This window comes from Hemicordylus capensis, chromosome 7 (genome assembly GCF_027244095.1).
Source record: "Hemicordylus capensis ecotype Gifberg chromosome 7, rHemCap1.1.pri, whole genome shotgun sequence".
NCBI lineage: Eukaryota > Metazoa > Chordata > Lepidosauria > Squamata > Cordylidae > Hemicordylus > Hemicordylus capensis.
This window is the reverse complement of record NC_069663.1, coordinates 21216755-21230176: the sequence shown is the minus strand read 5'-3', so window position 1 is coordinate 21230176 and position 13422 is coordinate 21216755. Positions and strand designations below refer to the sequence as shown.

General features: G+C 44.2%; 1 protein-coding gene across 3 annotated transcripts in view; it reads right to left on the bottom strand.

Annotated features, from left to right (window-relative positions):
- LOC128332432 (insoluble matrix shell protein 4-like) overlaps window positions 1-13422 on the bottom strand; it is a 28872-nt gene that overhangs the window by 3088 nt on the left and 12362 nt on the right. For all 3 annotated transcript variants that reach the window (XM_053266700.1, XM_053266701.1, XM_053266702.1), the window contains 11 exons: window positions 8899-8955; window positions 8625-8642; window positions 8024-8044; window positions 7498-7518; window positions 5942-5965; window positions 3955-4011; window positions 3694-3711; window positions 3100-3120; window positions 1195-1218; window positions 854-910; window positions 584-601 (listed from right to left, as the gene is read on the bottom strand). In XM_053266700.1, the coding sequence (XP_053122675.1) occupies window positions 584-601; window positions 854-910; window positions 1195-1218; window positions 3100-3120; window positions 3694-3711; window positions 3955-4011; window positions 5942-5965; window positions 7498-7518; window positions 8024-8044; window positions 8625-8642; window positions 8899-8955 (336 nt within the window). The remainder of the gene's footprint in view (window positions 1-583; window positions 602-853; window positions 911-1194; window positions 1219-3099; window positions 3121-3693; window positions 3712-3954; window positions 4012-5941; window positions 5966-7497; window positions 7519-8023; window positions 8045-8624; window positions 8643-8898; window positions 8956-13422) is intronic.

Here is a 13422-nt window from a genome sequence, read left to right as displayed (position 1 = left end):
TGGGGTGCCCTCAGGAGCTGGAGGCCCCAGGTTCTTTGAACCCATCCGCTCAATTAGAGCTACACCCCTGGCTAGTGTTATTCTTGCTAAGACTACTGCTTTCTTCATTACTTCTGCTGGAGAGGAGTAGAAAGAACATCATTAGGTGGATGACTCAAAAAATCATTGTACTTTCCTAGTGTAGGGTGAGGTAATCAGGGCTCTCCAATGGTGGCTACAACTCCCATCAATTCCAGACTCAATAAACTGTGATCATTATCAATTCTACTCCACTCCCACCCCAACTGCCCATCAACAAGGTACAAAGCATGCAGCTCCAACCCTATGCAGTTCTAAAAGACAATTACAATTCAACTATGCAAGTCATCCTGGTTGGTGACTCAAAATCTCAATTTGTTTGATAGTCGCAGATCACATTTCCAACCCAGAAAATATACTCAATTGGCTTCTCTTCAGCCAGTACTGGGTATGTCTAGATATTCCCTTGAGACCTGGAGTGACATTACACCCCAAACCATAAGTATAAAGATATTTTTAATGCAGAGTCAGAAAAGATGAGTCAAGTGTGTTTGCTAGTACTTACGCCGCCACTAGGGCCGTTCTAGGGAAAGAAAGAAAAAACATGGGTTAAGAACGTCCCAAAATATAAAACTCATAATAACTGAATCACCACACCCAAGACTAGCACAGCATTGACTTTTAAAAAAAGTCATCTGGAAACTCCACCAGATAAAGACGCAACATCTTTTAGAAGTTTTGCTGCAATTTTAGGGAAATACTGTTTATCTGGAGAAGACAGCAAATTGATGAAGTGAAGATCCATCTCAAACACACGCTTATTCTCTGCACTTACTCCATTTTTGCTGAAGCTGTTATCTCCTCCCTCGTTCTGGTTAAAGCTGCCTGCATTCTGGAAAGGAGCAGAAATAGCACCATTTAAGTAGAGGATTTGCAGGGAGGAGGTGGCTCCTAGTAGATGAAAGAGGCTACATGTAATCTCCCATTCAAATGCAAACCAGGATGGATCCTGCTTAGCAAAATGGACAATTCATGCTTGCTACCACAACACCAGCTCTCCTCCCAGTGTAAAGTTGGAGTGGCTAACTACTAGCTAACTCAAGTAGCTAGTAGAGATGTAGAATATTTTAATGCAGTGCTAGAGTCGACGGAACATATATATTTGATGATACTTACTCCCCCTCCACCAATGTTGGGGCGCTGAAATAATTAAAAAAGTGTAGTTAGAAATGTGCCTAAATGAAAATTTACCTGAAGCAGTAAAATTTGAGCTTTCAAAACTTTTCTCAAAGAGCCTATTCTATTCTGATCTTAAAAAGCAGCTCAGAAAAGGAATATCTCCTGACAACCAATTCTCTCCCCATCCGCCTCATTCATGAAGATGGGATACAACAATATTAGCAATAGAACAGGAGTAGAACAATAGAGGAGCCTAAACAGCATCATTCTTCCTCCTTTCATTAGAGACTTGTCAGATTAGTCAAGAGGCCTCTTTACTCAAGCAATCTAGCTCCCACACTGGCCCTCCAGATGCCTCTGAGAAGCCACCTGGCAGAAGATGAAGGTGTGCTCCCTCTGCTTGCATTGCTCCTCTGAAACTGGTAGCCATTGGTAGACCTGTCCTCCATGAATCTGCCCAAGCCCCTCTTACAGAGTTCCCAGCTGGTCACCATCACCACATCCCATGGCAACAAATTCCATAGACGAATTATGGGCTATGGGGAGACATACTTTCTTCTTAATGTCCTCTATTTCATGGGATGACCCTGGTTCTAGTGTAGTGAGTGAAGGCGAACAATCTGTCTCTGGCCACTCTCTTCATGCCACTCCTAATGTTATAACTCTCTGCTTCCCGAAACAGCTTCATGATGCCACCATTCTCTCTTCCTTCAAAGCCCTCCTTAGAAAGCATCTTCCACACTAATCCTTTGGCACAATCAATTTATCCTTATCCCCTACTGCAAAGATTCCCAAACTTGGGTCCCCAGAAGCTGTTGGACTATAAATCTCATCATTTCTGGCCACAACAGCTGAAGAGGGATGATGGGAGTTGTAATCCAACACCTGGGGACCCAAGACGGGGAACTGCTGCCCTACTGAAAGAAAGCCAAACAAGATGTTCATCATGTTCCGCTTTCCTAACCGGCATCTTTCCTCCTTCCTTCATTGGCCTCATTCGAACTTAATGAGAAGGTAATGGAGTTGCAGGGACCTGTGGGTTCCTTACTGTTATGTTCAAATGAATTCAACTCCAGTCATGTCCTTTGTGCAGACCAAAGTTGCATTCCGGAGACTCTAGCTTGAATGCTAAGTTTGTAGTGAGTTTGCTGCTGAAAATGGAGGGTTTACAGAGGCTAGGTTATGTCTGAATGCAGCACTGGAGGTTGCATTCAGCCAGACTAGAGTTGAGGAAGGAAGCTCCTCCCTCCCTCCATTGATCTATGATTGGCTGTGTGGGTTCTTCAAGCATGAAGAGGCCTGCACAGACAGTTCTCCCTCCTCTCTGCAGTATCACTGACTGCAGAGGGTATGCTCTCTCTGTCATATGAATGCAGACAGAAGAGCTGGACGTTAGGGGTCAGTGGAACCATGGGTCCATTGGACCAAGGGTTCCACGTGACTTGTGAATGTGGCCACTGCATTAAGTTTTAGATCTCTAGCCCCTGGGGGCAAGGACTTGGCACCTTGTTGGTTCTCTGTAAGGCACCACGGACCTTAATGCTACTGTCTGATGTCTCAATAAGAAGGAAACAGAATCAGCTGAAAATTTTGCTGCAATTTCAGTGAAAGACCTTGGTTGTCCACTGGTGACTCAATCCATCTCACATTTCTGCATGGATTTCAAAGCAGCAAATGGTGTGAAAAGCAGCACCTTTACCAACCTTCATGATTTTGATTTTTCTAGGCTGTCTGTCCTACCCAGAAAGGATGCCCAAGGCAAGCTTGCTTCTACTAGGGGCTAGGCCTGTCTGAAGACTCTCTTAGGGATTCTGAATATCATTAGAGCCCAAGGAGTGAGCAGGGATCATATTTTAGTGCAGTGTCAGAAGTGATCAGTCTAATTCACTGGATGATACTCACTCCAAGTCCCCACCAGGGGTACTGTGAAAACAAAACAAAAGAAAGCAGAGGTTAAGAATGCTATCAATTGTCATCATCATTATTGCGAGTGTTTTTATTGTTAAGACTACTGCTTTCTTCATGACTCCTACTGGGAAGGAGTAGAAAAATCTTCATTAGGTGAATGACTGGAAAAATCATTGTAGTTTCCTAGCGTAGAGGGAGGCAATCTGGGCTCTCCAGCTGTGGCTACAACTCCCATGAACTCCAGCCTCAATAAATTGTGATCCTTCTCAGTTCTACTCCCATCCCACCTGCCCATCAACCTGATTGAAAGCATGCAGCTCCAAATCTATGCAGTTCTAAAAGAACATTACAGCAATTCAACAATTCAAGTCATCGAGGCTGGTGACTCAAAATCTCAATTTGTTTGATAGTCCCAGATCATATTTCCAACCCAGAAAAGATACTCAAGGGATGTCTCCTCAGCCAGTGCTTTGTGCGTCTGGATATTCCCTTGAGATTAGAGTGACATTACACCCCAAGGAGTAAGCATAGAGAGATGTTTAATGCAGTATCAGAAAAGATGAGTCAAGTTTGCTTGCTGGTACTTACGCCGCCACTAGGGCCATTCTGGGGAAACAAAGGAAAAACATGGGTTAAGAATGTCTCAAAACGGAAGCACCACAGCCAAGACTAGATCAGCATTTACTTTTTTTTTTTAAAAAAATGTCATCTGGAATTCCCACAAGATAAAGAAGCAACATATTTTGGATCGTTTCCTACAATTTTAGGGAAATAATATTTATTTGGAGAAGACAGCAAATTGATGAAGTGAAGATCCATCTCAAACACACGCTTATTCTCTGCACTTACTCCATTGTTGCTGAAGCTGTTGTCACCTCCCTCGTTCTGGTTAAAGCTGCCTGCATTCTGGAAAGGAGCAGAAATAGCACCATTTAAGTAGAGGATTTGCAGGGAGGGGGTGGCTCCTAGTAGATGACAGAGGCTGTGAGTAGGAGTTGCTGGATCTTTGCCAGGGATGTAAAACCAGGGAAATAATTGGATAGGCAAACCAAGCTAGATTTGTTAGGATAGGCAAATTCTAGAGCTTTTGAAAGGATCCAGATAAACTGATAAAAATATAAGGACCGTGGATTGAATAGCAGGACAGGCTTGCTCATAAATCATAAATATAAATGAATATATAAATTATATAATGAATATATAAATTCATATATATAAATGAATTTTACTGTGGAATTTGTAACTCAGGAATATGGGGGGGCGGGACCCACTTGTTATTTCCCCCCCATGATGCTCTGAATGCATAACCCTCCAGATGCCTCTGGGAAGCCCACTGGCAGGAGATGAAGAACAGCTCCCTCTACTTCTATTGATCTTCTGCAACTGGTAGCCATTGGTAGACCTGTCCTCCATGAATCTGCCCAAGCCCCTGTTACAGCCTTCCAAGCCGGTGGCCATCACCACACCCAATGGAAACAAATTCCATAGATGGATTACAATCTATGCAGAGACATACTTCCTTTTTTCTGTCCTCTATTTCAAGGGATGACCCTGGTTCTAGTGTAGTGAGAGGTGAACATCCTGTCTCTGGCCACTCTCTTCATGCCACTCCTAATGTTATAACCCTCTGCTACCCCAAACAGCTCCATGATGCCACCATTCTCTCTTCCTTCAAAGCCCTCCTTAGAAAGCATCTTCCACACTAAGCATTTGGCATAATCAATTTCTCCTTATCCCTTACTGCACATGTTTTCCATCTTGGGTCCCCAGATGCTGTTGGACTACAAATCCCATCATTTCTAGCCACCACAGCAGAACGGGGTTGATGGGAGTTGTAATCCAACACCTCGTGACCCAAGATGGGGAACCACTGCCCTACTGAAAGAAAGCCCAGGAGCATGTTTATCCTCTTCCACCTCCCTCACTGGCATCTTTCCTTCTTCATTCACAGGCCTCGTTCAAACATAATGGGAGACCAGAGTTGCAGGTTCCTGTGGTTTCTTTACCATTATGTCTGAATAAATTCAATTCTCCTCCCGTCGTTTGTCCACCTAAGGTTGTACTCTGGAGACTCCCGCTTGAACCTCCAGTTCGAGACTCCGGTTTGAAGTGAGTTTTGCTGCTCAAAATTGCGGGATCATGGAGCCTCTGTTCTGTCCAAATGCAGCACCGGAGGCTGCATTTAGCCGGATTGGAGTTGAAACTAAATTCTCTTTCTCCCTCCCTGGCTGTGTGGGCTGTCCTTCAAGCACAAAGAAGCCCACCCAGCAATACCCCCCTCCTCTCTGCAGCCTCACTGACGAGAGAGATGGCATCACAACTTATTAAAAATGTCTAACCACTTTTCCCACCAAAAAAGGAAGGCCCAAGGCAGTTTCCCTTCAGCTGAGTTTGTCCTGAACGCTCTTAGCATTGTGGATCACAGGAAGCTGCCTTATACTGAGTCAGACCATCGATCCATCTTGCTCAGAATTGCCTACACAGCCTGGCAGTGGCTTCTCCAAGGTTGCAGAGAGGAGTCTCTCTCAGCCTTGTCTTGGAGATGCCAGGGAGGGAACTTGGAACTTTCTGCACCCAAGCAGGAAGGTGCTCTTCCCAGAGCAGCCCCATCCCCTGAGGGAAACATCCTACAGTGCTCACATATGTATGCCATTCAAATGCAAACCAGGGTGGATTCTGCTCAGCAAAGGGGACAATTCATGCTTGCTACCACAAGACCAGCTCTTCTCCCAGTGTACAATTTGAGTGTTATAAGAACTCAGGGAGCTAGTAGGAATGTATAATGTTTTAATGCAGTGCTAGAATCAATGGGACATATGTATTTGATGATACTTACTCCTCCTCCACCAATTTGGGGGGGCTGAAACAATTAAAAAAAAAGAGTGGTTAGAAATGTGCCTAAACGAAAATTTTCCTGAAGCAGAAAAATTGGAGCTTTCAAAGCTTTTCTCAAAGAGCCTATACTATTTTGATCTTAAAAAGAAGTTCCAAAAAGGAATATCTCCTGAAAACCAATTCTCTCCCCATCCGCCTCATTCATGAAGATGGGATACAACAATATGAGCAATAGGACAAGAGTAGAATAATAGAGGGACCTAAACAGCATCATTCTTCCTCATAAGAGATTTGTCAGATGAGTCAAGAGGCCTCTTTACTCAAGCAATCTGCCTCCTACACTGGACCCCAGATGCCTCTGGGAAGCCCCCAGGCAGGAGATGAAGGTCTGCTCCCTCGGCTTGCATTGCTCCTCTGCAACTGGTAGACATTGGTAGACCTGTCCTCCATGAATCTGCCCAAGCCCGTTACAGCCTTCCCAGCCAGTCACCATCACCACATCCCATGGCAACAAATCCTTGATTTCATGAGATGACTGCTGGTTCTAGTGTAGTGAGAGAGGGTGAACATCTTGTCTCTGGCCATTCTCTTCATGCCACTCCTAATGTTATAACTCTCTACTTCATCCAACAGCTTCATGATGCCACTCATGAAGAACTCTTACTTCAAAGCCCTCCTTAGAAAGCATCTTCCACACTAAGCCTTTGGCACAATCAATTTCTCCTTATCCCCTACGGCAAAGATTCTCAATCTTGGGTCCCCAGATGCTGTTGGACTACAGATCCCATCATTTCTGGCCACAACAGCTGAAGGGGGATGCTGGGAGTTGCAATCCAACATCTGGGGACCCAAGTTGGAGAATTGCTGCACTACTGAAACAAAGCCAAACAAGATGTTTATCCTGTTCTGCCTTCCTCACCAGCATATTTCCTCCCTCCTTCACTGGCCTCATTCAAACAAAATGAGAGGGCAGATTTTCAGGGACCTATAGTTTCACGGACTGCAGAGAGGATGCTCTCCCTGTCGTCTGAATGCAGACAGGAGGTTAGGGGTCAGTGGAACCATGGGTCCATTGGACCAAGGGTTCCACGTGACTTGTGAATGTGGCCACTGCATTAAGTTTTAGATCTCTAGCCCCTGGGGGCAAGGACTTGGCACCTTGTTGGTTCTCTGTAAGGCACCACGGACCTTAATGCTACTGTCTGATGTCTCAATAAGAAGGAAACAGAATCAGCTGAAAATTTTGCTGCAATTTCAGTGAAAGACCTTGGTGGTCCACTGGTGACGCAATCCAGACCTCACATTTCTGCATGGATTTCAAAGCAGCAAATAGTGTGAAAAGCAGCACCTTTACCAACCTTCATGATTTTGATTTTTCTAGGCTGTCTGTCCTATCCAGAAGGTATGCTCGTGGCAAGCTTACTTCTACTAGGGGCTAGGCCTCTCTGAAGACTCTCTTTGGTATTTTTAATATCATTAGAGCCCAAGGAGTGAGCAGGGATCATATTTTAGGGCACTGTCAGAAGTGATCAGTCTAATTCACTGGATGATACTCACTCCATATCCCCACCAGGGGTACTGTGAAAACAAAAGAAAAGAAAGCAGAGGTTAAAAACGTTATCAATTGTCATCATCATCATTACTAGTGTTTTTATTGTTAAAATTACTTTTTCATGACTCTTGCTGGGAAAAGAGTAGAAAGAACTTCATTAGGTGAATGACTGGAAAAATCATTGTAGTTTCCTAGCGTAGAGGGAGGCAATCTGGGCTCTCCAGCTGTGGCTACAACTCCCATGAACTCCAGCCTCAATAAATTGTGATCCTTCTCAGTTCTACTTCACTCCCATCCCACCTGCCCATCAACCTGATAGAAAGCATGCAGCTCCAAATCTATGCAGTTCTAAAAGAACGTTGCAACAATTCAATAATTCAAGTCATCCAGGCTGGCTTGGATGACTATCCAAGCTTTGATGACGTCAAAATCTCAACTTTTCTGATAGTCTTAGAGCCCAAGGAGTGAGCAGGTAAAATATTTTGGGGCAGTGTCAGAATAGATCAGTCTAATTCACTGGATTATACTCACTCCAAATCCCCACCAGGGTTTCTGTGAAAACAATACAAAACAAAGCTGAGGTTAAAAAATTATCAATTGTCATCATCATCATTGCTAGTGTTATGATTGTTAAGACTATTTCTTTCTTCATGACTCCTACTGGGAAGGAGTAGAAAGAACTTCATTAGGTGGGTGACCGGAAAAAACATTGTAGTTTCCTAGTGTAGGGGGAGGAAATCTGGGCTCTCCAACTGTGACTACAACTCCCATCAACCCCAGCCTCAATAACTTGTGATTTGTCTCATATCAATTCTACTCCACTCCCGCTCCAACTGCCTAACAACAAGATACAAAGCATACAGCCCCAAATCTATGCAGTTCTAAAAAAAGCATTACAACAATTCAACTGTTCAAGTCATCCTGGCTGGTGACTCAAAATCTCAATTTGTTTGATAGTCACAAATCACATTTCCAACCCAGAAGAAATAATTGGCTTCCCTTCAGCCAGTGCTGAGTATGTCTGGATATTCCTTTGAGATTTGGAGTGACATTACATCCCAATCAATAAGTATAAAGATATTTTTGATGCAGTGTCAGAAAAAATGAGTCAAGTTCGCTTGCTGGTACTTACGCCACCACTAGGGCCATTCTGGGGGGAAAAAAGAAAAAAAACATGGGTTAAGAATGTCCCAAAATATAAAGTTCATAATAACTGAAGCACCACAGCCAAGACTAGCATAGCATTGACTTAAAAACAAAAAAGTCATCTGGGAACTCCACCAGATAAAGAAGCAACATCATTTGGAAGGTTTGCTACAACTTTAGGGAAATAATTTTTAGTTGGAGAAGAAACAATGGATCAAGTAAAGACCCATCTCAAACACACACTTATTCTCTGCACTTACTCCATTGTTGCTGAAGCTGTTGTCGCCTCCCTCGTTCTGGTTAAAGCTACCGGCATTCTGGAAAGGAGCAGAAATATCACCATTTAAGTAGAGGATTTGCGGGGAGGGGGTGGCTCCTAGTAGATGCCAGAGGCAGTGAGTAGCAGTTGCTGGATCTTTGTCAGGGATGCAAAACCAGGGAAATAATTGGATGGGCAAACCAAGCTTTGTTAGGACAGGCAAATTCTAGAGCTTTTGAAAGGATCCAGAAAAACCAATAAAAATATAAGGACCGTGGATTGAATAGCAGGACAGGCTTGCTCAGCAGAGCTCCCATGCCTTGCCCTCAGCAATTTTATTCAGTAAATTTCCTAAAATACAATTTGAGGAAAGAGTTTTTCCCCATGGATCAGGTGAGGTCGTATCAACTGAACATGTTTAAAAAAGAAAAAAATCATGAACTTATTGTGAAATTTGGAACTTGTTTATAACCCCTAACATATTATTCACCAGGATGCTCTGAATCATTTTACGTTACATACTTGTTGGCAGGGCAGAATCCAGCAATTAAAATAGTGGCTAAATTTTGAGCAGCAGCAGCAGCATTGAATCGTTGTAATTCCTGACCACTGACCAAGATAAACTCAACTAACTAAATGCCTGCGGGTGCAATTCTCCCTCTCTGTTTTGTCTCCACAACCAGGAAAAGTGTCACCCTACTAAATTCTTGCCTGCCAGACAGATGGTTCATTATCTAGTTCTGGAATTAGTTTCAGATGTTCTCCTACTTACACTGGAACTGAAGAAGAGTGGAACGCAAGGCAGAATGGAAGCACAGATGCCCAAGGTATTGTGGCACGTGAGGAAAAACACCAAATCTTATGCATCCCTGGTGAGGTCCCTCCTTCTTTCAAATCCATCCTTTAAAAACTTTGAAATTGTATGGGTGGACAGGGAAGAGGGAAGCAGAGAGAAGGGAAATTCTCCTGCAGCCTCTTTTTCTCTTGTGTTAGTGTAAGCTTTGCAAGGAGCATGAGGATCCATGAAAGTAGAGCTGGTCTTGTGGTAGCAAGCATGAATTATCCCCTTTGCTAAGCAGGCTCTGCCATGAATTGAAGTTGAATGGGATACTACATGTGAGTGCCATAAGGTATTCTCCTTAGGAGATAGGAGCTGCTCTGGGAAGATCACCTATATGTTTGCATGCAGAAGGTTCTAAATTCCCTCCCTGGCATCTGCAAGATAGGTCTGAGAGAAACTCCTGCCTGCAACCTTGGAAAAGCCGCTGACAGTCTGTCTGTATAGACCAGGGCTGCTCAACTTTGGCCCTCCAGCTGTTTTTGGACTACAGCTCCCATAAGCCCCAGCCACAGTGGCCAATAGGGATTATGGGATTTGAAGGGATTATGTCAGGGACTATGGGAGTTGTAGGCCAACATCTGCAGGAGGACCGAAGCTGAGCAACCCTGAGCTAGATGGATCAATGGTCTGACTCAGTATTAGGCAACCTCCTAGGAGGAGAAGCACTCCTTGAAAAGCCTGCAAGGGTCAAATTTCTCTCAAGGTCAGTAGAGGGTACCACCCTGCCGCTCCCCAATAATCTGCTGCCTGAGACAACCGTCTCACCTCGCCTCATGAAGGGGCCGCCCCAGAGTGGAACGGAGGACTCGAATGTGGGAACAATGCTCCTCCCTACACCACTTCACATTTAATCTTTCTAAACATTTTTCCCCCAATCCGTAGCATGGAGGGGGAAAAAAATCTTTACATTTCAAAAGTATTCTGAAATGTGGCCAGATTTCAGATTTTGTATGAAATTCAGTGTGTGTGTGTGTGTGTGTGTGTGTGTGTGTGTGCGCGCACCAGCCTTGAGTACTTCCTGGCCACCCAGCACCATGCAGTAAACTGGCTTCCTTCTTACCCCAGGTGCAGGCGCAGCAATGATATCTTGCAGGGAGAGCAAGGAGATGAGGACGAGGGCTGCCAGAACCTGGACCTTCATCTTTGAGTTTCTTCTTCCTTCCGTTCAGTCTTGAGTTGGGTTTTGGGATAATGGCAGAGCAGAAGCTCTATTTATCCCGGGTGTCCTCTTGGGTGGTGCTGTTCTCTGTTAGCAGAGCCCAGTGAGTCAACCTTAGAAGGAGCCAATCTCTACCTCTGCCAGTCCTTTTTTCCCATGATCAAGGATCCACGCCTTCTTTGCTTTCCCAGGATACCTTTAGGCATTACTTCTGGGTCTTGTTTTCTCATTCTCCCCCCCGCCACCCCACCCTTTTGATTCTGACTCTGTATTTGCCCAGCAAACATGCACACTTCACATTTCTCGGGCTATTTGCCTTGCAAATAAATATATCACATTTCTGCACACTGCTTGTTATTGATCGGAAACCTTGTCATGTGCAGAACCAGACCGAGGGGGGCGGGGGAGAAATTCTAACTACCAATTATTTCCCCAGAGATTCACTGGAGGAACAATCCAGTGGCCATTTTGAATTTCAAGGGAAGAGCTGTTTATCAATTTACTCAGTATTAACATGATTGATTTTAATAATTGTAATAATTTTTTTTAACTTGTTTTCATAATTTTATTCTATGGTTTTTCTTGTCATGTATTTGAATGTGTGACTATTCGGAAACCTTGTCATGTGCGAATATTTTAAATGTTGTACACCGCCTAGAGATATACACCCCAGGCAGTATAAAAATATCACAAACAAAACAATATTATATTATATTATATTATATTATATTATATTATATTATATTATATTATATTATATTATATATTATATTATATTGGTGGCTTCACATAATCACTAGAGAGTAAGTTGGTGGAAGCTGGTGATTTCCAATGAGTTTTCCCCACCCAGTTGCAGACAGCTACTTCCTCCCGTTTCCGCGTTGTCCACATGACAAGCACAGCTATGAGAGATTCCTTCCTTGGTTAAATATTTAAATTACAGGGATGAGTGAAGAATCACAATTCCACTCTGTTCTCCTTCTGCCACTCCCGTCATTGCTTCCCTTTCCTTTTGCTGAGAGTAAAGATTTTCATCTAGTTTCCCAGCGGACTAAAGAGTATGCCCATTCCTTCTAGGGCAAGGGTGTGCATTAAAAAAAAAAAATTGCAGAACAATAAACACAGCTCATTAAATTTGTTCATGGTGAGAAGTTTTTTAAAAATTTCTCAGTGGGGTGGAGGAACGTGTGCATTTTGATCAACAGTGCAGATGGACCTGAAGGGTTTCTTCTTTAAAAAGGTGGTGGGAGGGGGGACTTCTTCAGATTGGTGGGCAAATGTGGTGGGGGTCAGCATTTCAGACCCTTTGGAGGGCCAAAAGGAAAGTCACACCCCAGAGACAACCAATGTTGCCGCTTGAATTTGGTGGCCGTATCCTGCTAACTGAGTCAGTTGGTACCCCTGCTAAGTAAGCAAAGAGACACCTTTTAAAAGTGGCAATTCTCTTATATTTAGCAGGGGGAGAGCAATTGGCCCTATCCAACCCAAGCACAGCATCCCTCTGCTGGGTGTTGCTGCTGTCTGCCTCATGTTTCTTTTTAGAATGTGAGCCCTTTGGGACAGGGGACCATCTTATTTATGTATTATTTGTTTTTCTATGCAAACCATTTTGAGACCTTTGGCTGAAGAACGGTATACAAATATCATTAGTAGTAGTAGAGCTTCTCTTCCTTGCATTCTCCTCCCTCAACAGGCCCTTGCCTGACATCACACGGGGACAGCAAAAAGGCCCTTGGATAGGTCCACACGTACAGTGGCACCTGTGATGCACACAAACCCCCTTAGCCCTGAGAGTGTGTGCGCCCCTCATCCCCACATGATCCTCTACTTCTTGTTCTTGTTCGGGAGGAGAGCTGGTCTTGTGGTAGCAAGCATGACTTGTCCCCTTAGCTAAGCAGGATCTGCCCTGGTTGCACATGAATGGGCGACTAGAAGTGTGAGCACTGCAAGATATTCCCCTCTGGGGATGGAGCCGCTCTGGGAAGAGCAGAAGGTTTGAAGTTCCCTCCCTGGCTTCTCCAAGATAGGGCTGAGAGAGATTCCTGCCTGCAGCCTTGGAGAAGCCGCTGCCAGTCTGTGAAGACAATACTGAGCTAGATAGACCACTGGTCTGACTCAGTATATGGCAGCTTCCTATGTTCCTATGTTCAGGTTTGATATGCCAAGATTGATCATGATGTCCAAACCCAACAATCTTGGCATATCCTGCCCTACTTCCATCAGGCAACCCGACATCTGTAACAGAGATTTCAAGTAAGTTAGAGATGTCAGGTTCCCTGACGGAAGTCCAGGGATGCCCAGAATGCTGGTTCAGACATCACAAACAATCTCAGCAAATCAGAACCTGGCCAGAAACAGAGGCTTGTGCGGAGATGGGGGTAATGTACTGTATGCTTCCAAGGCTGCAAATGCTTGCATGGACCTAAGGAAAGAGAGCTGATCTAAGGGAGGAGAGCTGGTCTTGTGGCAGCAAGCATGAATTGTCCCCTTGGCTAAGAAGGGTCCGCCTGATTAGCTCTCCTCTT